Raw genomic sequence first — 26,148 nt, 5'->3', positions numbered from 1 at the left:
CAGGACTGGGGAAGACCCGGCTGGTGGCTCCTACCCTGCGCTGGGCTCAGCTACTAGTCCCGGTTCAGCTGGGGAGGACGGGACTTCCTCTTCCCCTGCACGGCATCCGGAGCCGTGTCAGACACCCACCCAGATTTCTCACCCTGGCTGTAAGAAGCTCTGCAAACTCCTGCCCCCTCCTGCCTCGCTTCCTGCACCTATTGCTCCTCAGCTGCAGGGGGAGGGGTCACTGTACATGCAGCTGGTCTCCCATCTATCCAACCTCTGTGCATCCAGACCCCCTCATACTCAGACCCCCACACCGAGCCTCACCCGGAACACCCCCTGACAAACCCCACTCTCCCTTCACCTAGACCATCCCAATGAGTAACCAGCACTTGGCTCCCCACCCTACCAAGCCCCAACCAGCTGCACCTGGATCCCCATCCCACCCCACCCCTCTGCCGATTTCTATCCTCCCCACATACAGACCTCCCCGCTGCTGAGTCCCAACCACCTTCACCTGGATCCTTCTGCAGAGTCCCATTACCTGTGCACCCAGATCCCCCCTTGCACCCGGATCCCACCTCGAACCCAGATCCCCGCCCCACAGAACCCTCTCAACCCACACCTGGATCCTCCCACACTAAGCTCCTCCACCCATGGATCCTACCTTGCTGAGCCTGCCTGCCCACACCTGTGCACACATGGAAGGGCAGGACCCTGGGGTGTTTCTGGGGCAGGCCCGGTCCTTGTGCTGTGTCAGGGTTGGGTGCAGCCTCACCGCTGAGTCCGTGTTTCGGGGTGGGGGGGAGCTTCACAGTGATCTCCCACCTCTGTACAGCCAGTGGCCTGTGCTCTCCAATGCCATGCTGGAGCCTCCACATTTATTTGACAAATAAAATTTGCAGAATTTTAAAATATTGTGCGCAGAATTTTTAATTTTTTGGCACGGAATGCCCTCAGGAGTAAAAGATCTTACAGTCCTTTTGGCTACAGCATGACACTTGACAGGTTTCAGAGTAACAGCCGTGTTAGTCTGTATTCGCAAAAAGAAAAGGAGTACTTGTGGCACCTTAGAGACTAACCAATTTATTTGAGCATGAGCTTTCGTGAGCTACAGCTCACTTCATCGGATGCAAGTGAGCTGTAGCTCACGAAAGCTCATGCTCAAATAAATTGGTTAGTCTCTAGCATGACACTTGGCACTCATGTCCAGCTGGTTATCCAGTATGACCTCCAAGTCTTTTTCAAAGTAGCCGTTTCCCAGAATAGAACCCCCATCCTGTAAGTATGGCGCATTCTTTGTTCCTAGATGGGTGACTTTACATTTGGATGTATTGAAATGAATATTGTTTGGTTGTGCCCAAATTACCAAGTGACCGCATGGTTTGGACCATGCCATCTCATGGTGCCTTAGATCCAGTCATCATAACTGGGGGAAACAATGCTTCTTGGAAAGTCACCATAGCTAGTTATTGAGGTATTCTTATCTCCTGGTGATGTAGAACCCGGAGCTATGCGGGCCTAGGACTGGAATAGTATGAGGGCATAGGTTGCAGCAGCAGAGTTGTATGGGGAGCCCAGGGCTGGAGTAGGCTGTGGGACTGTGGGTTGGGATTGATGTGCATTGGTAGAGTGAAGGGAAAACCTTCACAGCTGAATCCCTCCCTCTAGCTAGCGTTGTCAGGTCATTGGTGTCACACCCATATCTATCTCTCCCAGAAGACATGCACACTTACTGGATGTGAGTCTGCATAGTCACAAAGCTGTGCTCCAGAGCTGGCACAGGAAGCCCGCTTCCTTTCTGGAAACAGCACTGGGCAGAGCAGAGAGTGAAGCTGACAGCCCTTCCCAGCAGCGTGCATCACACTGGGCACTGTGCAGCACTCCAGCACGCCCTGCGCAGAGTGCAGATCTGGGCCTCTCATGAGAAGAGCAGCAAAAGAAAGCAATTCCATGGCCAAGTGCAGTGGAAGTGGCTGCAGGCTCCAGGCCAGCTATCGATCCCTCTCTGTAGTGGTGCCAGCCCTGATCCATTAGCAGATTTCATTTCCAATTTAATTTCTTTAAAAGCGTTGCACTGATTGTAAATCCTTTGTGGGCTCCCAGATTGTTCATCTGGTGTTTACTTAACAGTCAGTGCTTTGCTCAGCTAACGCTATATGTCCTCTGCTGAGCCCTGACTGCCTTGCAGCAAAAACCCCACCAGGGATTTGCTCCTGCCTGCAGAAAACAAGGGCTGTTTTCCAGCCACTCACCCAGCAGCCTTTCCTGATTTCCACACTCCATCCCCAGATCCCACCCTTGGTCAGACTGCCTCTACTTGTGCCTTCTGCAGCATGGTCCCGATTCAGGACAGCACTTATACGCATGCTTAAAGTTAACTGTATCTACTTAAAGTTGACTGCAATGGGTTTTAAGCTTGTGCTTAACAATGAGCATGTGTTTTAAAGCCTGTCAAGGCTGAATTCCCACTCTGGCACTTTGAGTGCAGAAGGTGGGGGCCCGCAAGGATTTTAAAAATTAATAGGTTTCAGAGTAACAGCCGTGTTAGTCTGTATTCGCAAAAAGAAAAGGAGTACTTGTGGCACCTTAGAGACTAACCAATTTATTTGAGCATGAGCTTTCGTGAGCTACAGCTCACTTCATCGGATGCAGCTCATGCTCAAATAAATTGGTTAGTCTCTAAGGTGCCCAAGTACTCCTTTTCTTTTTAAAAATGAATACTTGCCACTGGCTGGCTGGCACGCTGTATGTCCATAAAAGGGGCTTACCCCCCCTACCCCCCTTCATTTATCACAATGCCCTTCCTGAATAGGGATGCTTCCTGAATCAGACCTAAGGGCCAAGCACGCATGCATTGCCAGGGCCAGACCTTAATAAGGTGGGCAGTGTACATAGGCAGTTGGTTGCAGAGCAGGGACTTGGATCCAACCCCAGGCTATTGCACTGCTCACTGGGGCACTCGGCTTTTCCTCAGGCTTCTGGAAGGCCACCTGCCCCTCGTCCTGCTCCAGCCCGCTGCTGGCCTTCGTCAACTCCAAGAGCGGCGACAACCAGGGTGTGAAGTTCCTGCGCAAGTTCAAGCAGTTCCTCAACCCGGCGCAAGTCTTTGACCTGATGAACGGGGGCCCTCACCTCGGGTAAGCGACAGCGCCCTCTGCCGCCCAGCCCTCTCCCTGCACTCACGCCCACAGTGCCCCCTGCTGCCCGGCTCCCTCCCTGTGCTCCCGCCCATGGCGCCCCCTGCTGCCCAGCCCTCTCCCTGTGCTCATACCCACGGCGCCCCCTGCTGCCCGGCCCCCTCCCTGCACTCACACTCATAGAACCCCATGCCGCCCAGCCCACTCCACAGTGCTCCCTGCTGCCCGATGGCATCCCCTGCCACCCGGCCAATTTTCTGCACTCATGCCCACAGTGACCCCTGCTGCCTGACGACGTCCCCTGCCACCCGGCCAATTTCCTACACTCATACCCACAGCAACCCTGGCCACCCAGCCAATTTCCCCTATGCTCATGCCCACAGTGCCCCCTGAAGCCCCGCCCACTCCCTACGCTTGCTCCTGCAGTGCCCCTGCAGCCTGACCCCCCCCATGCGCTCACACCAGCAGTGCCAGGCCTCACATCCCATGAGACAGTGCGTCCCTTCCCTCCCTTTGTTCTTTGATCTACCTGGGGGCCAGGGAAAACGAGGAAGCTGCTCAGATCCTAGAGACACATGACTCCATCCACCCAGCCAGGAGCACCCCATATGACCCCGTAGCTGGGAGGGCCTCATAAAGATGGTCCAAACTGAAAGCTCAGCAGCTCCCACCTGCTCTGTAAGGGGCTGAACTGGGTCTCCAGCCCTTAATGCTCTGAATTAGATGAGGCCGAGCTGTTTGGATTGGGTGGTAAACCCAGATCACGAGTCCCAGAGCCTGGGCCAGTGCGTCGGGCTGGCTGAGCTCCAAAGAACACTGCAGATGTCTGGACTCTGAGATCCTCCCACCGCGGGCTCTCAGCCTGGCTCCAGCCTGAGCCCAAGCACCTATCCTGCAATTTTTTATCCTCACAGGCCTAGCTCTGCAAGCCCGAGTCAACTGACCTGGGCCAGCCATGGGTCTAGACGTACCACTGACTGTTACCCCTGCTTGAGTGAGCTCTGCTGTCCCTCAGGGGGAGGGAAAAGGCCGGGGCCTTCCTTGGAGGGAGCTGAGCTGAGGCATGTATCTGGGACCCCGTTTAGCCCTGACTCCTGCTCCTCTTTGTGTGTCCCTTGCCAGCCTGCGGCTCTTCCAGAAGTTCTCCACCTTCCGGATCCTGGTCTGTGGGGGAGATGGCAGCGTGGGCTGGGTTCTCTCCGAAATCGATGCACTGGGATTGCACAAGCAAGTGAGGAGGAGTCTGTCTGCTGCCTCCCCCGTCTCAGTGTCTCTGAGGGCTGCCCCCGCCCCCTTGGGTCTTGGCAGTAGTGAAAAGCTGGCTTGGGGGCGTGTGCTAAGCCCTGGCAGCCAGGAGCTGCATTTCCAGAACTATCGCACAATGGCAGCGCTGGTGGGGCTGGCATGGGCTAGATGTGTGTCACCAGGGCCAGACATGTGCAGGTGCCAGGTGTGCTCTGGGTTTGTTTGGGTAGGGGCCTGCAGCGCATTCCAGCAACGTCCCAAAGTGCCAGCTGTGCCCATTGCCGGGACACCCCCAGTGACCCCCCCCTTCTGAGTGTCACTGGTACTAATCAGAGTGTGAGCTGAGATCCTGCCCACGCCCATCAGAGAGATCCCCAGGGTGTGGAGGGGATCCTGCAAGGGATGGGTCCATTGGACACGGCACCCCATGCCCATAGCTTTTGGCTGGGCTCTCAGATTGGGGGCTGCCCTGTGCTCACAATTCTTTCCTTACCATGGCAGTGCCAGCTTGGTGTCCTGCCGCTGGGGACGGGCAATGACCTGGCGCGGGTGCTGGGTTGGGGCAGTCTCTGTGATGATGATACCCAGCTGCTGCAGGTCCTGGAGAAGCTGGAGCGGGCCAGCACCAAGATGCTGGACAGGTGAGCAGGGGCAAGGCTGTGGGCTGGGCAGACCTCATTCCTGCCCTGGGCCAGGAAGGGGGCTTCACTCTCAGTATTCCAAATGGGTAAAAGAACAAGCTCAATCTGGGTGGGCGCTCCCTGGGAAGGGCTCTGAGGTCAGGCGTCACCCTGAGTCTGCCATCGTGCGCCTGCATTTTCAGCCACATCTCCCAGGCAGCAGGTTGTCCCGTAGCCACCTACTGCAGGGCGTCTTCCTCTGTGTCTGGCCGCTCTCGGAGACTGGACACAGGTCTATCTGGGCTGCCAGTCCCAATGGCTGACCTTCCCCACTCCTTTCGGACACCAGGGCCTGGCCAGGACTGAGACGAGAGTCACCTCCCACGCCCCTGACTTGCGGTTGCCATCTCCTGTTGCCCTGGCTTTCTGAAGCCCCACTCTGCGTCCTATGGGGGGGGGGGGGGGGGCATCTCCCTGCAGATCCCTGCCCCACCATGGCCCAGTGCCTGCCTTCATCTCAAAGGGGCTGCCCTGGGTTTCCGGGCAGGGCTGGCTGCCAGGCCATGGCTTGGCAAAGGTTGAGCCCCGGCAACAAGCATCTTGTCTTTGCCTTCCCTCCAGGTGGAGTGTCTTGACCTACGAGGCGCCCAAGCAGTCGCCCCCTGCCATCAAAGAGGAGGAGAATGGGGATTCCTGTATCCAGGTACAGCTGCTCTGTTGCCTGTCCAGCGTGGGGGGTGGGGCTGGAGTGGCAGCATAGCCCAGATGAGTTTGGGGCATGGAACATCAACTCCTGCGTTCAGACCCCTGCCTATACATGTCTGCTAGCTGAGCATGGGGATGGAGGGGGAAAGCAGCTTGCACATGGCAGCACCCAGGGCCTGAGGTAACTGGCTCTGTGGCACAGTCTATACAAGGGGGGCGGTGGCAAGAGAAACTGTGTGTCCTAGTGGATAGATCACTGCACTGCACTGGGAGTCAGCAGACCTGAGTTTAGTTTCTGTCTCTGGCTGCTGGGTGACCTTCCCCTCTCTGCGCCTCAATTTCCCTTCCCTCCATCTGGTCTCGGTAGCCTGTCAGCTCTTCAGACAGTCTGGTACCGGAGCCTTTGCAGCGCCATGCATGCAGTGTGAGCGTAGGGTCTGATTTCCAAGCACTTCCCTGCTGTTGGTTTGCAGCAGGCTCTGGCACTCAGTGCTGCCACTGCCCCAAGGGTGTGTGTGAACGAACGCAGGGTTTGTAATCACACACTAGAGCATGCACTCGACTGCCATGTAATAGCACGCACCCCGATCCTCTCCCCTCCCGCAGCCTGTCCCACCTGAGGAGCTCTAAGCATTTCACAGTCTTGAAGCAATGAAGCTTCACAATCCCATCGCGCATGCAGCTGCACCCCTAAAAGGGGTAGTTGGAAATCTGGGCTATCCGCACCCCACTTAGCCCCGTTGCAGGGGAGCTGGTCTTTGGTGCAGTTCTGAATGCCAACAGAAGAGGAAATGATGGATTGGCAGGTTCCAGATGTCCCCAGGCATTCAGAGAATCAGAGTGGAGCAGGATGGGGAAACAGGCACAGAGCGGGGCTGTGACTTGCTCAGGGTCACACAGCTAGTCAGGAGTACAGCCTAACTCCCAGTCCGGTGCTATAGGCACTGAGCCCTGCTCCCGTACAGCTGCAGGGGCTTGCTCAGCCCTGCAGTTTTCTAGTGTGGCTGGCCCAGGAGGATCCAGGGAGGGCACCGGGAGTGCTGCTGCTGTTGCTCAGAGAGTGCCCTTGTTCCCTCCATGTCCCGCAGGCGCAGATCTCTCACTACGCCGACTCCGTGGCTTTCCACCTGGCCAAGATCCTGGAATCCGACAAGCACTCGGTTGTGATTTCTTCTGCAAAGTAAGGGGGCTTTGGCTGATGAGGGTCACCCCAATCAGAGCCGCCCCCACCTGCATGCTGTGGGCAGGCCAAGGGTGGCAGGGATCAGGCATGCACCTCCCCAGGTGCCCTCTGCCCATCCCCAGGCCAGTGAGCACGGACAGTAGCAGGCCAAGCTTCCCCCACCCTGCTGGCCTGCCGGAGCCAGGTCTGGTGGGCTTACTCTGAGGGCTACGAGGGAACTGGGGGTCTGTGGCTCATCCTGCCCCTCGGCTTCTGCTGGCAGTGCCAACGGGGCAGAACTGTGCCAATGAGGGGGTGGTTTTGTGATGTGGCTGGTGGGTCCCAGATCTTCATAGGTCTTGAAATCAATGCGAGTGAGGCGCCGAGTACCTCTGAGGATCCAGGCCAGGGAGCTTGTATTGAGGCCCCCAAATCATTGCACACAGGGCTCCAAGCAGCCTTCAGCCGCTAGTGCCTTTGGCTCCATGCTGGGCCCAAATGGTGAAGGGCATCACAGCCCATCCCATGTGTCTGAGCCACGCAATCCTGGACAGCTGCAGTTTGCATCCGCAAGAGGTACGTCCCAGGGGCCCGGCCAGAGTATGGCTGGCTGCCTGGCCGTGGGTGATGTCAGGGTGCTAGGCTCTCACCAGCACCAAACGCTGCAGTGCTTGCTGCAGGGCGGCACAGCTGGGCCCAGAGGTGGGGGCCTCCCTCGTGGGGCTGGAGAGCGCCCTTTGCTGGCTAATGGAGGAGCAGCATTCCAGAGGCACTGTGCCCAACTGTGTGGGGAGGGGTCTGGGAAGGAGCCCCAGCGCAGGGGTTCCTGTCTCACCCCGACTCTGCCCCCGGACGCTGCTCTCTCTGGCAGGTTCCTGTGCGGAACGGTGAACAACTTTGTGGCTGAGGTTGGCAAGGCCTATGAGAGGGCCATCGAGAACAAGCAGGAGGCTGACACCATGGCTCGGAAGGTAAGTTCTGGCAGGGCATGGCCTGGTGGGGATGCTTGTTGGGACACTAGTGCCCCCCTGTGGCAGACAGTCAGTGTTGCGGGCAGCTGCAGTCTTGGCAATCGCTGGATTTAAGCCTTTGGATTCTCCATGGAGTTCACAGCATGGATTAATCCATTGCCTGGGACCGCCTTCAGAATGCCCTACCACTGAGAGGATGTTCCCATGAGCCATGCCATGGAGCAGCAGCCATGTGCTGTGCCATGCTAGCTGTGACCCCCCCCAGCGCCCTCCCCTGGGACCAGCCTGTGGCTGAGTGCCAGCAAACGCCCTGGCCTTACCGCGGTCCACTCCCCTGGGATGACTAACTTCTCTCTTGCAGTGTGCGATGCTGAACGAGAAGCTGGACTCCCTGGTGCGGGAGCTGAACGATGAATCACAGGCAATCGTTGTCCCCGAGGGGAGCACGCAGACTGCCCCACCCGGCCCTGAGGCCAAGGAGAGCAGCAGGGGGGGCAGCTTCAACCCAAGCCCTGTGCCCAGGATCTTCAAATCCAAGGAGCAGCTAATGCTGAGAGCCAACAGCCTCAAGAAGGCCCTCCGGCAGATCATTGAGCAGGCAGAGAAAGGTAAGGAGCCCGGGCGAGGCAGGAAGGGACTGCAGTGTCGGGGGTCAGCCAGACTCAAGGCCTCTGCAAGGTCCCTGGCCTTCCCCATCCATTTCACATTCCATGGCTGGCCCCCTTATGCGGAGGGCTCTGCTGGGAGGATCAGTCCTCCACTATCATGCAGACACTACTTGCTGCAAGGCTCAGTACTTTATCAGCTCCTCGCTGGCCTCCAGGGCATTGGGAATGCCAGGGGCCAAGGACCCAGTGTCCAGGCAGGGTACAGAGACCCCCTCCAGGCACTTGCTGACCCCTAACAGGTACATTGACTAGCAGCATGGCACAGTGCGTAGATCCAGGGGCTGGGAGCCATGTGCCAGTCCTGATCCTGCTGGTGACCTGGGAAAGGCAAAGCAAAGCTCCAGTTTGTCACTGATTCTGAGTCCTTTCATTCTGAGGAGCCAAGCTGGAGAGACCCAGGACCTGGCTCACCTTGATGCTAGGTTCACTCAAAGGGAGTTCTTCGAGTGCTAGCTCATGTCAATTCCATTCTAGGTGTGCACGCCCACGTGCGCGGTTGTTGGAGATCTTTGCCTTAGCGGAACCCATAGGGCTGGCTGTGTCGCCCCCTTAAGTGCTGCGCTCATGCCGCGGTATATAAGGCACCGCCAACCGTACACCCTGTCAGTTCCTTCTTACTGCCTGTGGTGGTCAGTCAAGCGCCTTTCCTGCTTAGCAAGAGCTAGTGGTTTCTCCTTTCAAACTTTGGACCTTAGTGCCTTTGTATATAGTTTGCATATAGTAGTGTTAAGTAGTTAGTTAGTTAAGTTAGGGTCCCAGTGGGGACTTTGCCCCAGGCGGGGCATGCCCTGGTCTCCCAGGTTTAAGCCCTGCTCAGACTACAGCAGGTCTATGCCTGTGAGTGACCCCCATAGCAGCTTCCTTAAGTGCTTGGGGGAGTCACACGTTAAGAAGCGATGCCGGATCTGCAAAAACTTTTGGCCCCACACCCAGAAACAACGGGATATCTGCCTCAGTACTCTCCAGATGGAGTCTGCCCTCTGTCTGTCTTCCGAGCCATCCAGGCAGGTCGCACTGAGCGCCTCAGCCTCTGTGTGCAGTGCATCGCTGGCACCTGGCTCCTCCTGGCACCGTTTGCCATCGCCAGTGCCGAAGAGGAAGGCCAACAAGCATTCCCCGGCGCCAAACAAGAAGGCCCAGGGGTCACCTACCAAGGGACCCGGGCCTGCCCACCAGGCTACTCTGGAGCCATGCAATCGTGCCTCCCCGGTTGAGGCTCCCAGCCCCCTTAAAGGTCCGCCACCAACTCCTGGGAGTGATATGGGACCCATACCTCTGCCTGCACCGTCATCATCGCAGGCTCCCCAGGTGCAGAGAGAGCACAGGTCTCCACCTGCTCTGATGATGACCCTGGTGCTGCAGGACCCGGCTAAGGTTCCCCAAGAGGGCAAGCTCACCGTTAAGACCCCTCAGGGGATAGGGGAACACCATCAGTTGCCAGACAGAAGACATCAATCTTCTCTGCCGTGTCGAGAATCCAGGTGCAGGTCCGAGTCGCATTGTTGGTCACCCAGGCTGGCATCCAGATTCCTGGCGCTACTCACTGGCACGGGGTCGACACTTCCCCTACTATTCCCAGCACTGCTCACTGTCTCACCAGTCATCCTCCAGGCGTCAGTCCTGATCACCGGCACGGTGGGAATGTTCCCCGTCTTGGCACCAGTCTCCTTGGCACCGGTACCACTCTCCCCAGTACAGTCACCGGTCAATTACACCAGGTCACCGGTCACTGGAAGTCATGACCAGTAAACAAACGCAGACATCGATGGCTCCTTGCTGGTAGCTGGAAGGTGTTTCCTCTGGTACAGAAGGCCAGTTCAGCCCATCGCCCAGGTCCCATCGGCGTGATTGGGCACTGGAATCCGCTTCCTTGTTTGCGGCATCGCGGTGGCAGCACAGCCAGTGGCCAACATAGTGGCCATATTGGAGTGTGTGTGGCATACCGGTTATGACAATGCCCCCTTCCTTGGTGGCCATGTTGAAGCATTGGTCGGCAGCCCCACCTGGCCCGGTACCGGAAGCCTGTTCTGAGGTCGGGGCGGAGGAACCTGTGCCCACCCCCAAGTCTCCTTCTTCGACTGTGGGCAAGACCCCCGCACCTCCATCTGTGGTCCAGTCTTCCTCGTTGTCCCTGGACAAGGGGGTCACCGGACCTTTTAGAGCTAGCTCACCAGATGACTTCAGGGAGCATCAAGCCCTAACTCTGGCACGTGGCCGAGAACTTGGGGCTTGAGGTGCAGGAGATGGTGGGATATGAGGGGACACCCTCTTCAATGTCTTCTCGGCCTCTACGCTCACCCGCGTTGCCCTGCCCATACATGACAGAGTCCTCAAGATCTCCAAAACCCTGTGGCAGACCCCCTCCTCCATCCCTGCCACCTCAAAATGGGCAGAGAAAAAGTACTTTGTGCTGGCCAAAAGTTTCAAATACCTTTATACCCACCCACCCCAGGGCTTGCTGGTTGTGTCTGTGGCCAACGAGAAGGACAGACAGGTCCCCACCTCTTCTACTCCCAAAGACAAAGAGGACAAAAAACTCGATTTATTCGGGAGAAAAATGTATTCCGCCCCCAGCCTGCAATTCTGGATGGCAAACAATCAGGCCCTGCTAGTCCAGTACAATTTAATCTTCAGGATAGTCTTAAAAAGTTCCAGGAATCCCTCCTTCAGGGTCTGGCCCAGGAGTTGGGCATGCTGGTGGAGAAGGGCACAGCAGCAGCCAGATGTTCCCTGCAGAAGGCATGGGACACGGCAGATTCAGCAGCAAGGGTGGTCGCATCAGCAGTGGTTGTGCAGTGTAGTTCCTGGCTCTAGACTGCAGGCCTCTCCCAGGAGATGAAGGCCTCAATCCAGGATCTCCGTTTTGACGGAGTTGGTCTGTTCTCAGATTAAATGGATGCCAGGCTGCATGGGTTGAAGGACGCCAGGACTACCCTTTGCTCGTTGGGCATGCACATGCCTCAATCAGCCAGGAAGCCCTTTCAGCCATAGCCGCCGCCAAGGCCCTGGCAGCCTTGTCAGGGACCTACGAGGAGAAGGGACACTGGTTTTAGTCATTGTCTCCTTTCTTCCTCCCGTTCACCAGACCAGCCTGGGCCGCCAAACACCCAGGGGGACAGAAGCAATCATTTTGAGGGATGAGAGTGACGCCCCCAATCAGCCAACTGGACCCTACCTGCCTTTCCTTGACTGCCTTTTCCCCTACCACTCAGCCTGGTCGCAGGTTACATCAGTCTTCTGGGTCCAGGACATAGTGCCTTGGGGCTATACTCTGCAATTCTTGGCCGCCCCTCCCCTGCCACTTTCCCATCCCTCTTCAGGGACCTTTCTCACGAGCAACTCCTTGTTTAGGAGGTCGAGAAGCTCCTGGGCTTGAAGGCTATAGAGGAGGTTCCTCAGGACATGGAAGGAAGAGGATTCTATTCATGTTATTTCCTAATCCCGAAGGCCAAAGGGGGCCTCAGACCTATCCCGGATCTGCGTGGCCTCAACAAGTCTCTCAAGAAGTTGAAGTTCCACATGGTCTCCCTGGCCTCCATCATCCCTTCCCTGGATCCAGGGGACTGATACGCTGCTTTTGACTTAAAGGACGCTTACTTTCATGTCTCCATATTCCCGGGACACAGGCGTTTCCTGCGTTTCATAATGGCCAGGCGTCACTTCCAGTTCACAGCGCTACCCTTTGGCCTCCAGGGTGTTCAGGAAATGCGTGGCACTGGTACCGGCTTACCTGAGACATCAAAGGGTCCAGATCTTCCCATAGCTCAATGACTGGCTCATCAAGGGCAGGTCTTCAGAGCAGGTGCAACGGAGCCTTGATCTGGTGCAGTCCATCTGCAACGATCTGGGCCTGTTAATAAACACAGAGAAGTCCACATTAACACTTGTTCAACGCATAATGTTTATTGGAGTGATTCTCAACTCCACATTGTCCAGGGTCTTCCTTCTGGAAGTGTGTTTTCAGGCCATGTTGGACTTGATCGCCCACATAAAGAGCCATCTGCTCACCACGGCCCTCACATGCCTGCGATTGATAGGCCACGTGGCCGCATGCATATACGTGGTCAGCCATGCTTGACTTCATTAGCAGCCTTTGCAAAGGTGGCTGGCCTTGGTTTATATCTCCAGCAGACACACCTTGGACCGAGTGGTCACAGTGCTGAGTCATGTCCTCTTGTCCCTGAATTGGTGGCTGAATCCCGAGTTGGTGCTGCAGGTGATTCCCTTCGTGACCCCGTCTCCAATGCTCACCTTGGTCTTGGACGCGTCGGATCTGGGCTGGGGACACCACCTGTGTGAGCTCAACACCCAGGGCTGCTGGCTACAAAATGATCTAGCCCTTCATATCAACATCAGAGAGCTCAGAGCTGTTCGCCTGGCCTGCCAGGTGTTTTTGCCCCACCTGAAGGGCAGGGTGGTACAGGTCCTGATGGACAATACAGCCATGATGTCTTACATCAACAGGCAGGGGGATGCCAAGTCTTTGGCCCTTTGTATGGAGGCGCTCAGCCTCTGGGACTTCTGTGGGCAGTGCAACATTTATTTGGTGGCTGCCCACCTGCTTAGAGCCAAGAACGTTTTGGCGGATTGGCTCAGCAGGACTTTGTCTTGCCACAAATGGTCGCTCCATCCAGAGGTGGTCAGCCTCATCTTCCACATGTGGGGGACTGCCCAGGTGGACCTGTTTTGTGTCCAGACAGAACAGGAAGTGCCACGTGTTGTGTTCTCTGCAGGGTAAGGACAAGGGCTCACTGTCAGACACCTTCCTGATCCTGTGGTTGGGAGCACTGATATATGCCTTCCTACCAGTACCATTGATCCACAAGATCCTGCTAAAGGTGAAGCAAGGCAGAGCGTCTGTTATCCTCATAGCCCCAGCATGGCCTTGTCAGCACTAGTTCGGCATGCTGCTGAGTCTTTCGGCAGCCACCCTGTTGCAGCTACCTCTTCGGACGGATCTGCTGTCCCAGAACCACGGCAACTTGCTGCACCTGAACCTGTCATTGCTGCACTTGGCAGCTTGGCTGTTGCTTGGCTAAGTATGGATGAGCAGGAGTGCTCTGCTAGTGTCCAACAGGTCCTGCTGGGAAGCAGAAAACCCTCCACCAGGACTACCTATGTGGCAAAGTGGAAGTGGTTCACGTGTTGGTCCTCGGACCGGCACATTCCTGCTGCAATACCTGCTGCAGGACATCCTGGGCTATTTACTTTACCGTAAGCTCCCAGGCCTGTCCGCTATCTTCCATCTGCCTGGCGACCGTTTTGGCATTCCTCCATTTCAAGGCTGGTCGGTCTTCGCCCATCCCATGATGGCGCGGTTCTTGAAATGTCTGGAGTGCCTTTACCTGCATGTCTGGGACCCGGTTCCCCCTTGGGACCTGAATCTTGTGCTGTCGAGGCTCATGGGTCACCCCTTCAAACCTCTGGCTTCCTGCTGTCTTCTTCTTCTCTCCTGGAAGGTCTGTCTTCTTGGTCACCATAACTTTGGCCTGCAGGGTGTCCAAGTTCAGGGCGCTCATGTCGGAGCTGCCATATAAGGCCTTCTGTAAGGACGAAGGCCAGCTGCATCTGCACCCAGCCTTTCTGCCCAAGGCTGCCTCCCAGTTCCACACTGGTCAAGATATTTACTTACCAGTCCTTTGTCCAAAGCCTCGTATGACGGATGACAAGCGCAGGCTGCATACCCTGGATGTCAGATGGGCGCTGGCCTTCTGCATTGATAGAACAAGGCCGTTCCATAAATCAATGCGGTTGTTTGTTGCTGTCACTGCCAGAATGAAAGGTCACCCAGTGTCTGTCCAGAGAATCTCATCTTCGATCACAGCCTGCATCTGCTACTGCTACGAGTTGGCAAAGGTGCCCCTACCGGTGATCGTGATGGCTCATTCGAGTAGGGTGCAGGCGTCAGCAGCAGCCTTCCTGGCACAAGTGCTAATCCAAGAGATCTGTCGGGCCACCGCCTGGTCATTCGCCCACACGTTTGCATCGCACTACGTGCTGACCCAGCAGGCTCGAGATGATGCTCGGTTTGGGAGAGCTATGCTACAAGCTGCAAGACCGTGAGCTCAAAACCCACCTCCATTGATTCTGCTTGTGAGTCACCTAGACTGGAACAGACATGAGCAAGCGCTCGAAGAAGAAACAATGGTTACCTGCCATTTGTAACGGTGGCTCTTCGAGATGCAGGTTGTGTCCATTCCATTCCCCGCCCTCCTGCCCCTCTGTCGGAGTTGTTGGCCAGAAGGAACTGAGAGGGTGTAGGGTTGGCAGCGCCTGATATACAGACGCATGAGTGCAGCACTCCAGGGGGTGCCAAAGCCGGCCCTACGGGTATTGCTAAGGCAAAAATCTTTGATGACTGCGCAAGTGGGCACGCGCACACCTATTATGGAATGGACACGAGCAACACATCTCGAAGAACAACAGTTACGAAAGATAGGTAACGATTTTTTTTTTAATGCTCAGCACTTCCAAAAATCAAGCCAGATGTGGCCAGGCAGGATGCCCAAAACAGAGGCACCTCACAGCATAGGCCCCTGCTGATCATTTTGGCCTGGACCCTTCTGTGCCTCAGTTTCCCCCTCAGTGAAGTTGGGACACTGAGTCACCAGAGTGAATCACTTAGAGGTGACTCTAATAAAAGTCAGGGAGCGCACCCTGGTGGCTAATCCAGGAGCAGCATCCCTGAATGCCAGCGGCATTGCTCCTGGCTGGTGGGTCACAGGTCCTGGCACCTGGGGTACAGGAAGAAGCCCAAAGAGCAGGCACCCCCATCTCCTGGATGGTTCTGTCTGCCCTGTGAACTTCTCATCATGCTAGAGCATATGCCGGACCGCCTGGGTCTTTGGGAGTAGAAACACCTACAAGGGTCAGACCTATCAGCAGTGAGCTGGGGAGGCATCGGGTGCATCCAGGTGCTGGCTGGGCATCCCTAGGGTATGTCTAGACAGCAATGTAAGCCTGGGCTCAAGTCTAACCCCCCTTGCGTCCATGCTAACCTAGGTGCTAAGCTAGGGCATGGACTGCAGGGCTGGAGGGTCCGAGCCCGTGTTAAGCTGGGACCTAGTGTCCGAGCCCTATTGCTTTCCTGTGCACACGGCTTGACTCGGGTCCTGGAAGACCTCCGGATCTACCCCAGAGTTCCTGGCAGCAGAGGAGCAGCGCTGCAGGCAGCCAGCGCAGATGCTGGAAGCACCACTACTGCCTGGCCAAGCCCACTCCCCTTGCCTGCTCCGGCTCCTCCTCACTGCTGTGAGGAGCTTACTCGGAGCAGGGAGCAAAGCTGACTGGTGGGAGGCAGCTACTGGGTGCCAGGGTATTGAAGGTCATCCCTGCCCCAGCCCTGCTGAGCCGGGAGCTCTGCTGCTCCCCCTCCCTGCAGGGCAGCCACTTAGTCCTGCTCTGCTCTCTGTCCCTTCCCCCAAGGCCTCCCCACCCCCCCGGGGCTGTGTTTGCAGGTACGCCCGGGCTGCATGCACTGTCAGGTGAGAGAGTGTGAGCCAGCTCCAAAACTTCCCCACAGCCTCCCAGGAATCCCTTATCCCTGCCGCCCGTGTGCGGCGGGGTCAGGGCTAAGGGATCCCAAGGATGCTGGAGCACCCTGCATCCCAAGCCCAGGGGATGCCCTTGACCACTCTGCAGCCGGCAGCAGCCAGGCTGGGGGTGTGTGTTCTTCCTCGGACACCTCCATTCAAAACAACAGACAACAATAAATAAAAACCAGCCCAAGAAAAATCCTGTTATTGACCAGCCCATGGTGCAGTCTGGCAGCCCTGGAGCTGGGTGCCCTAGTTACCTTTAGAACAGGCGCCTGTCCTGGGCATTTTCCTGCCCATGTGACTCAGCCCAGTGGGGAACCCAGTTCTCAGGTTAGGGGCAGTTCAGAATAAAGCCTTCTCACACGGCTGTGTGCTCCCGGGACAGCCACCACAGGAGTCATTATGTGTTTCTGAGTCCCATCAGTATCATGTCACAATTGGGAAATAGGCAGGGCAGTAGAGTTTTCCCACAGTGCACCATGTTCCTAGGGCTAGAGTTTCAACAGGGGTGGGGGGCAGTAGGAACTCTGGGATATGGTTACTTTGACTTGGGTCTGCGCACTTGGGTGCCAGAGCCCTAGGTTTGAGCATGGGTCAGCAAATCCTTAACCTAGGGTTAAAATGCAGTGTAGATGCTCCAGCCCAGGGTTCCCTGACATGGATCGGCTGACTCGAGTCCCATGAACCCTGGGCTGACACTGCTGTGTAGCCATACCCCTACAGTTGGCTTTACATTGCATGCCTTGCCTGTTCCCGTGTAGCTGTGGATGAGCAGAACAAGCAGACTCAAGCTTATCGGAGCATCACGGCTTCCGGCAAGAAGGACAGCTTGGAAGAGTTCAGCAAAGAGACCGAAATCCTTGGTAAGGCTCCGGCTGGTTCATGCAGCCCACTCCCCGTTCAGGATCATGGACTCTTCCACGTCACTCATTATTTAAAGTGATTGGAGAAGCTGGAACCAAGGCAGGACTGGGGGTGGCAAATACACAGATTAAAGGGGCCCCGTTTTCCAAAGTGGAGGCTCCCCAGCTACGTACTACAGTGCATCTGTGACTGTGAGAAGGACTCCTGGTTGCTGTTGTGTAACTGGCTGGGGGAATCGGTCTTGGGCTCACCTTTGCTACCTGCACAGTGCCTGGAGCAGTCTAAACACCAGTCTCAGAGCACAGCAGACAGGCCAAACCAGGATAAGCCTGGAGATTTCCAGCCATCAGAATGCTAGGGCCATGTGCGATGTGAGTGTGCCGTGGGATTGCACACGTCGTCTGCCCAAGCTACGCCCATGCCCACCATTGGGTGTCTCAGAAATGGTGATGTTTGGACAGTCAGGCCTTGGCAGTGTGGGCACTGGCCGGAGGCTGCAGAGGGATCCTGGCCTGGGCGTTCCAAGGGAAATTGACCAGTTGTGTGCGGGGGGCTGTGGAGGCTCTGACAGACTGGCAGGCCATGTCCATAGGCGGCAAGTTATATGGGCCCATGGTGCCCGTGCTCCACCAATATTCAGGAATGTGGGCCTGGGGTCCCAGCTGCCTGCCCCGCACCCATCCCCGGGTGTGGCCCCAGCCTTGGCCCCCTTAACCCTGTTCATCTAGCTCCTCCCAGAGACATGGCCTGGGGCAGGACTTGGACCTGTTCTGGGCACGACCAAAAATTATACAAACCTGGCATCCATGGTCGTGTCCTGCAGGGACCATAGCAGAGGAGTCCAACTCTCTGGAATGGGGCAGGGATGCGGGGCCCCACCTTGAGCCATCAGTGTATGTGCTGGAAATCAATAATACCTCGGGCTCCCCCTGCTGGCAGGAGAGCAGGAGGAGCCTGATCCAAAGCTGATTGAGGTCAATGGAAGGTCTTCTGTTGACTGAGGGCCTGATCCAAAGCCAATTTAAGTGGCTAACAAACCCCCCATGCCCTGACCCCCGCTGGTGGTAGGGAAGGAGCGCAGTGTGTATTGCACCCTCCATTATCAAAGCAGGGTGAGAAGGGAGAATTGAGTGCAGATAATCAGGAGACAAAATGTCCAGGCCCTTTGCAAGGGATTTACAAATCATGTCATCTGACCTGTCCATAATCCGGGTGTGTAGGGCCACACCTAGCACTCACCACTAGGGGCATGTTCCATTTAAAGTGGCAGCATGCAAAGTGCTTAGCAGAGTGCCCCATTGGGGTCCCCTCTGCACTCAGCAGTTAAGGGGCCTCTTAGTGCGGTGTTGGGCGCTCAGGAAGGCAGGGTAGGGGTAGGATGCAGGGTATACGCTTGTTAAGAGCAGGGGCGCTGCTGGCTACTAAAGAGCATCTCCCCTTTGTCCAGGTTCCCGGCGTGGTACGGTGACCTCCACTACGTCGTCCATCCTCCTGGATAGACCTGACAGCTTCAGCACCATCCATTTCACCGAGGATCCCAACACCATGTGAGTACGTGCTCTGGGCAAAGTTAATCCCTAGTGCATGTCCAAGCCTCCGATGCTGCCCCCCGGGACATAGGGTAGGGCTCTTATTCCCATTTGACACAGGAGAACTGAGGCCCAGGTAAGGAAATGACTTGCCAAAAGCTGCAAAGGACACATGGCTTCTCCTTTATCAACACTTGACCTTAACCTCAGTCTCAATCATTATCAGCCTTTCACCAGCCAGTTTTCCTCCTCTTTCCCGGAGAGTCTCATATAGGGCTCTCTTCATTCTGATTGGCTGACAAGAGGGGTTTGTGTTGCAGTGGAACTTTCCATTCTCGCGCGTGGGGGGGTTCTCTCCACACTGCCAAAAGTAAGGTGAAGGGGGCTGCTCGCAGCCTCTGGTTTGAGAGCATCCTGTTCCTTGAGGGTCCAGGTGTGTCTCCCCTAGTACCACTAATTGACACTTGGTCACCCTCCTCCTCACCGTGACCCACGACTTTGTCATCACCAGGGCTGGGTGACAGCCATGTGCTCTACCTGTGCAAGCCAACTAGTGCAGAATGCAGCGACCAGCCAGCTTGGTGGAGTGCATCATCTGGACTTCAGGCGCTGTGGCTGTTGCTGGAGCTGTAGGTGTATAATACCTTCAAGCTGGGATCTGCAAAGGGATCTCAGAGTTATGCAGTGAGCTCCCCTATGGGGAAAAAATTGATTATCTGTTAGCTGGAATTGATCAATTTTAGAGATTCTGGATTTAATTAAAACCAAAACATTTAGACGTGTCTGTCTCTCTGTCTGTCTGTCTGACTATTACTGCAATGTCTGAGTGCTGTCCCCGCAATACAGATTGGTGAAAGCAGAGTCCTCAACACAGCCTGCCTAACTCTCCTCGCTTTAACCTCACAAGATATTACCGGGAATCTGCTCCTTCACCTATCCTTGTTAAATCAATGACTGAATTAAAAAGCCAGGGTCTGATTCTCCTCTGGCACTGGTGTAAATCTGGAGCCCCTCCACTGAAGCTTATGGAATTACATTCATGGAAAATTGGCATAAATGAGACCAGAATCAGCCCCTGGCTGTTTAAGATCAGTAAATTGTCTGTGAGTCGTCAGCCAACAATCTATCTGGCTAAAGCACGTCTGGTTGGTATCATTAAGCAATGCCAGGCGAGCAGACAGTATCTTTTGCGGAGATGGTAATAGATTGTGGCATGGCTAGCTGAAGGTTTGCCTGGCTTTGCCAACTTGAGAAATGTAATAATGGCCTGGCCTGGGACACACTATTATTATTTTGCAATGGGGTTATTACACACAGTAATGTCAACCCTTTGTGTTTAATGGGGACTAGAAACTTGGCTATGACATCACTGACAGCCAATCAGACATGGCTGTGACATCACTGACAGCCAATCACAAAGCTCCAATTGTCGCTAACACTCTAAAACCCCTTCAAAACCCAAAATAAATCTCAAGGACTCTCATACGGATGTTTCAATAATGGGGCTGATATTTTCATTCTGCTGCCGTTTCCCGGTTCCACCCCCATGATCACTGCTGCATTGTTCTGTGTCCAAACCTCTCCTTCCCCATCTGCTGCTTTCAGACAATTCTCCGAAAGATGCGTCATGAATAACTACTTTGGCATAGGCCTGGATGCCAAAATCTCTCTGGAGTTCAACAACAAACGGGACGAGCACCCCAAAAAGTGCAGGTAGGCAAAAGAGCCCCCCTACCTTCCTCAAATGGAGAGTGCCTCAGGATAGGAGCAGAGGTCAGAAGTCCTTGATTGCTGAGTTCCCATTTCATGAGGGAGTCATCTATAAAGACACCCTCTGCCCCAGGGCATGCAACTCCAGGGGCGACCTGAGGGCGGGGGTGGGGGCTGTCTTTGGCCAGATCTACACAAGGAAGGCTATACCAGTGCAAAGCACTCCTAGTGTGGACACAGCTTATACTGGCCAAGCTGTGCTTGCACCAGCATAGCTTATTCCATCCGCCCCGAGTAAAACCAGTGACACCAGGACAAGCATATGTGGCCAGTCTAGCTGTGTCTACACCAGAGGCTTGTGCTGGCAAGTTACATCGGTCAGACCACACCTCTTCACGCCTGGCTGACAGCCATGCAGGCAGAATTCTGTAGTGTAGACAGAGCCTAAGTGATCTGCTGTTGGGCTGAGCGTCACGTTGCTCCTTATCTGTCATGAAGCTTCCACTGCTCTGACATGAGTCCGGATGTCTGATTAGCTGAAGGTGTCTATGGTGCCTGACTTGAATGGAGATGCAGCCACATGGTAATAATAACAGCTTGTTTAACAAGAGCCATGCACCAATGCCCTTCATCCCAGCATCTTCTAATACTCTGCAAACATTTGTTAATTAGGCTCCCGGACATTAACCCTTGTGAGGTGGGTAATTATAATTATCCCATTTTACAAAGGCCAGTGGGAACCAGCGGAAGTTTCACAAAATCAGATCCTATATATCTAGAGTAAACATACAACAATCAAGTATTACTAGCATCTCAGAGGGTTGTGGCAAGAACATGTAAACCTCTGGAGAGGAGCTCAGCTCACCGGACATCCTGAGATGGAATTGAATCCTGCTACTCAGTTACCTTGAATGGCATGTCTAGCAGGAAAGGTGTAGCAGAAAAAGAAGGGATGAAATGATGGCTGAATAACAATACTACCTAAGAGTTATACAGTGCTTTTTAGCTAGAGATTTCTTTACAAAGGAGGCAGTGCTATTATCTCTATTCTACACATGGGGAAACTGAGGCACAGAATGAGAAAGCAATTTACTCAAGGTCACTTAACAGGCCAGTGGTAGGAATAGAGCACAGGTCTTTGGAGTCCCAGTCTAGTGTCCTATCCACTAGGCCACACTGCCTTCCTGGATAAAGAGGGCTGTAGAGCATTGCCTTATGGAGGGAGACTCAAAAGAGTGGCACTATTTCATTTGGAGAGGAGAGCAGTAGCAGCTCTATAAAATGCTGAGTGATGCAGCGAATCAGGCATCCCTGTTTACTTTTTCTCCTACTCAAAGAGACATTCAGTGAAACTACAAGGTAACACATTAAAAACTGATAAGAGGAAATATTTTTACATAGGACATAATTAACCTGTGGAACTTGCTGCCACTGGATATCATGAAGGCGAAGCACTTAGCAGGATTCAGTAAAAGGATCAGACATTGCTGTGGAGAATGAGAACATTGACAGTTACATTGGATGGGGTTTTACACCAAGGGTTACAAACCCTCCTGTTTCAGGACATCAACCAGTCTTTGACCTGGGGGGAAGCAGCTTCCACTGTGGGCAGGTTATTCCTCGCCACTATCAGGTTCTTGCACCTGTCTTTGAAGCAGCTAGTGAGAAACAGGGTATGGGACTAGATTGTCAAATCCGGTCCTGTAATGTCTGTGTTGCCCGTTAATTACTATGCATGTCATTAGTTTAATCTCTTCCTCTGTTGTCTAATTTGCATATTTAAAAGTCAGTCTCATTGCACTGCTGTAACGAGGCTGTGGCCCATTGCGCCAGTGGTGACCAGGGCTTGGAGTTGTCTGCAGGACTGGTTTAACACAGATCCATGAGTTTCAGGACCATTGTGATCATGTCCTCTAACTCAGCTCAGAGACCCTCAGCCAGTGACTTCCCACCCAGGACTTCTGGCTGAGCTAGAGCATCTGTGTTAGACAGGTACCCAGGCTGGATTTAAAGCACCTACTCAGAGCTGTGTGTTTCTCTCCCCTTGCCCCACTGCAGCAGTCGCACCAAGAACATGATGTGGTATGGAGTGCTGGGGACCAAGGAGCTTCTGCAGAGGACCTACAAGAACCTGGAGCAGCGAGTCCAGCTGGAGGTAATCAGAGGTGCTGGCCTGGCCTGGGGGCCATAAATCACTGGGGGAGCATAGGAGCAGGAGCTTGTGTGTTCAGCTAAGTGAACATGCGTGGGCTCCTGGATAGATCCCTGTTCTCTTCCAGGCGTTGGGGTTTAGGTACTGAGATACTGTTGGAATGGGGGCCACAGATAGAGCTATAAGCTAGGCTGCCAGGCCACAGCAATGCTCATTTCTCAGTCCCCCTGCTTTAGTGCCAATCTCTTCTCCTGCTTTGTGTTTGCTTGTGTCATGGAAACTTCTTCCTTTGCAAGACGGAGCCCAAGCAGAGGCACTGAGTCCCAGTGCTAAGCAGGTTACTGAAAGCCCAAGCAGATATTCGTAGGAAAGCCAGGGGACTCTCCAGTTGTGTCTGTGCTGGAGGGGTGTGTGCATAGATTTCTTACCATTGCTCACCCCGGCACAGCATCACCTGGTGGTGCGAACAGGGGGAGCCCTAGTGTAGACAAGGCTCCTGCATTTTATTTTTAAACCAAGTATCCTGACCCTGCTTGGGTTGGATCGGACCATGGGTTTGCTTTGGTAATGAGGCACAATGGGGGGATCAGCACGGGGCCTGAGTGAGTTCAGGCTGGCGATTCTCTGGGTGTTTCCTGTTTTCTGTTGGGGGGGGCAGGGACTGAATGCTAAAGTGTGGTCAGGGCCTTGAAACAGTGGTGATGCTCCAATGGACAGTGGCTTCTGCAAACCAGCCCCACGCAACTGCCCTGACTTCCTTGAATTCTCTTAGGCCTGGACTGTGTTTCACAGCAAAATGCGGGAGTTTGCTGGCGTTCCTGCCTGACGCCTGCTTTGTGGGCAGATCTGAGGGTGCGGCTGGGCTGGCAGGTGGTGCCTGGCACACACTGAAGATCTCAGCCTGCCTTATCTTCTCTTTCAGTGTGACGGGGTGACCATCTCCTTGCCCAGTTTGCAGGGGATTGCCGTGCTCAACATCCCCAGCTATGCTGGTGGCATCAACTTCTGGGGCGGCACAAAGGAGGATAATGTGAGTGCTGGCTGCAGGGCGGGGTTGGAGGCTTCTTTGGCTAATGGTGTCCATGATAAATCTGAAGGTGAAATGCCTCAGTGCAGCTGTAACAGGAGACCTGGTATCCATTTAGGGACAAAAGAATTGCCTGACAGATCTGCCCCGGGTCCACTTGGTCTGGTCTCCAACCTCCCGTCAGATGGATCAGCCCAGGGCCCATCTAGCTCAGGCCCTGATTCTGACAGAAGTGTGTACCTGGGTGGTTTTGAGGAAAGGTGGGGAGTCTTTCTCACTGGGAGGCACTGTTGTCTAGTAGCTAGAGCAGAGAGAGCTGGGGGTCAGGAGGCCTGCAGTCTAGGCCTGACTCCACTACTGACTCCTTGTGGCCTTAGGGGTTCACATCCCCTTGCTGTGCCTTGGTTTCTCTATCTGTGAAGTGGGGCTACTCCCTTTGCGAAGGGCTAGAGCAGTGTAGAGCTCTGTTTTTGTGCACACCCCGAGCTCATTGTGCTGCAGTGCACAGCCCTGACCTCCAGGGGTTGTTTGTGGCCAAAAGCCTGAGGTTGCAAGGACCCTTTGTGAGGAGGCCAGAGCCCTTAGGGGAGCCCCGGGCCATGTCTGTGTGCCCCACTCCCACTCCGCCTGTGGGTGGCTGTGTGGGTAGCTCAGGTCAGTGGCAGCTTCCCCTGGGGTTTTCTGCCAGGGCCTCCCTCCACCCCTCCCTCCACCCCTTCTTGTCTCAGCAACTGGACCCACCTCCCACCCTGGCTCAGCTGTCATTACCCTGCCGCTCCATCTTCTGGGGTCAGGTGGAGAGTCCCTAGAAATGGAACTTAGCCTAGATATAGACAGACAGACACAGAGACCCATGGATGGACAGACACACACAGAGACCCCCAGGCAGACAGACATGCACACAGCTGTGTAGACACAGACACAGAGACCCAGGGACGGACAGACATGCACACAGCTGTATAGACAGACAGACAGACACAGAGAGCCCCAGGCGGACAGACAGACACGCAGCTGTATAGAGAACCCCAGAGCGTGGTGAAGAGGAGTCCAGGGCGGTGGCTGTCATGGCGCTTTGCTTTCCTTGCAGAACTTTGGGGCGCCCTCCTTCGATGATAAGAAGCTGGAGGTGGTTGCTGTCTTTGGCAGTATCCAGATGGCCATGTCACGAGTCATCAACCTGCAGCATCACCGCATCGCCCAGGTAAAGTAGTGCCGCCACAGGAGATCAGCTAACCCTTGGCTGGGTTCTACCTGGCTAGGCCCCAGGTGGCTGGAGGCCCAGATGGGGCCTGTCTGGAGGGGCCAATGCCCCCATTGCTGCCTCCCTCCCATGGAGCCCACGGAGGTTGAGGAGGGAGCACCCTGGGCGGAAGAGCCTGCAGGAGGTCAGGCAAGGGCAGGTGTGGGAGTCAGGCTCTTGACCTGTGAGGAGGGGAAGGGTCTCCAGTAGGGCTGGTGGGCAGGGAGGGCCTGCTGCTGATATGGGCAGGGAAGGCTCTAAGCTGGAGGCAGCAGCTTTTTTGTTGGGGGGAAATATGCCCCTGAGGCCCCCCATGGTGGGGTGGGGGTTGGAAGCAAACTCTCCCCACATTCACCCCTCCATGGCGGTACCTGTCCCGCAGGGCTGGGCCCGGCTGCCCACACTGGCCATCACGACCTGGCGCGTGGGGTCGCTGCACCACTCAGGTTTGGCCCAGCCACCCATTCGCAGGGACTGCGCCATCGTGTGTCAGGTTGCAGCGCTGCTAACTCAGATTCCATGGGTTTGGGGGGCCAGGGACAAACTGCCCCTTTTGTCCCATGCCCCCCAAGTGGCCCTCTGTATCTCACTGGGGCTGTCCCGTGCCCCATGAGTGTGCAGTGCCCCTGCCAGCGCGGAGTGGTGAATTCTGCTCTGGGAGCATGGCACACCCACGTTGCACAGGGCATCAGGTGGGTCAGAACTGACGCCCTGCGAGTGGTGTGTCTGGGTAGGCCGTGTGCTGATGGAGAAGCACAGAGTGGGTCTGCCTATGGTACAGCTCTGCGGCAGCTGGAGGTGGGATTCCCAGCTCAGGCAAAGGGACACATGTCAGCTCTGCTTGAACTGACGCGTGAAGATAGCAGCATGGCCAGGGCAGCATGGCCAAGCGCTCAGGCTCGCTGCCCGAGTATGTACCCAGGACTTGGGAGGGATTGGACTCCAGTGGCTACCCTGAGCCATGCTGGCTACGCGGCTAGTTCAAGTGGAGCTAATCTGTAGCCAGTGACCCAAGCTAGGAATCAGGCCTCCCAGTGGGGTCTGCAATCTGGATGCACTGGTGCCCCTGGCAGAACCCAGCTACTGGGCCAGGAGACGTGGCTCTGCTAGGAAAGCAGAGTGCCAGCCGGCAGGAGACATGGCTTTGCCAGCATGTCCTGGCATCACAGACAGCACTTCCCTGGCATCAAGCCATGGCAAAGCTGCGATTTCTGGGAAAGTTTCTTTAACTCAGGCCGTGTGAAGCCCTGGGGCCATGTGCGCTGCCCTGCTGTTTGGTGCCAGCCTCCTTTCCTGTGCTTGTCTGGCAGTGTCGGATGGTGAAGATCACGATCCGGGGAGACGAGGGCGTCCCAGTGCAGGTGGATGGAGAAGCTTGGATCCAGCCTCCAGGGATCATCAAAATCCAACACAAGAACCGAGCCCAGATGCTAACAAGAGACAGGGTGAGACCTGCCAGCTGCCCTTAGACTCGGGGAGAGGTGCCCAGGGTAGCTGCGGCTAGCATGCAGCCATTCTACCTGGGGCTAGGACCTCATCAGCTCTCATGAGCTAAACGGGGCTGGTCCTGTCCCACAGCTGGATGGGGAACT

General features: G+C 55.4%; 1 protein-coding gene across 4 annotated transcripts in view; it reads left to right on the top strand.

Moving 5' to 3' along the window:
* DGKK (diacylglycerol kinase kappa) overlaps positions 1-26,148 on the top strand; it is a 156,822-nt gene that overhangs the window by 111,726 nt on the left and 18,948 nt on the right. For all 4 annotated transcript variants that reach the window (XM_048863924.2, XM_048863925.2, XM_048863923.2 and 1 more), the window contains 14 exons: positions 2,963-3,125; positions 4,248-4,356; positions 4,872-5,011; positions 5,612-5,693; positions 6,784-6,875; positions 7,729-7,828; positions 8,190-8,436; positions 16,796-16,897; positions 18,346-18,445; positions 20,033-20,140; positions 22,196-22,292; positions 23,212-23,319; positions 24,404-24,517; positions 25,867-26,001. In XM_048863924.2, coding sequence (XP_048719881.2) covers positions 2,963-3,125; positions 4,248-4,356; positions 4,872-5,011; positions 5,612-5,693; positions 6,784-6,875; positions 7,729-7,828; positions 8,190-8,436; positions 16,796-16,897; positions 18,346-18,445; positions 20,033-20,140; positions 22,196-22,292; positions 23,212-23,319; positions 24,404-24,517; positions 25,867-26,001 — 1,697 coding nt within the window. The remainder of the gene's footprint in view (positions 1-2,962; positions 3,126-4,247; positions 4,357-4,871; positions 5,012-5,611; positions 5,694-6,783; positions 6,876-7,728; positions 7,829-8,189; positions 8,437-16,795; positions 16,898-18,345; positions 18,446-20,032; positions 20,141-22,195; positions 22,293-23,211; positions 23,320-24,403; positions 24,518-25,866; positions 26,002-26,148) is intronic.

Source organism: Caretta caretta, chromosome 9 (assembly GCF_965140235.1).
Source record: "Caretta caretta isolate rCarCar2 chromosome 9, rCarCar1.hap1, whole genome shotgun sequence".
Taxonomy (NCBI): domain Eukaryota; kingdom Metazoa; phylum Chordata; order Testudines; family Cheloniidae; genus Caretta; species Caretta caretta.
Note: the sequence above shows the minus strand (reverse complement) of the source record. Positions and strands in the feature narration are given on the sequence as shown.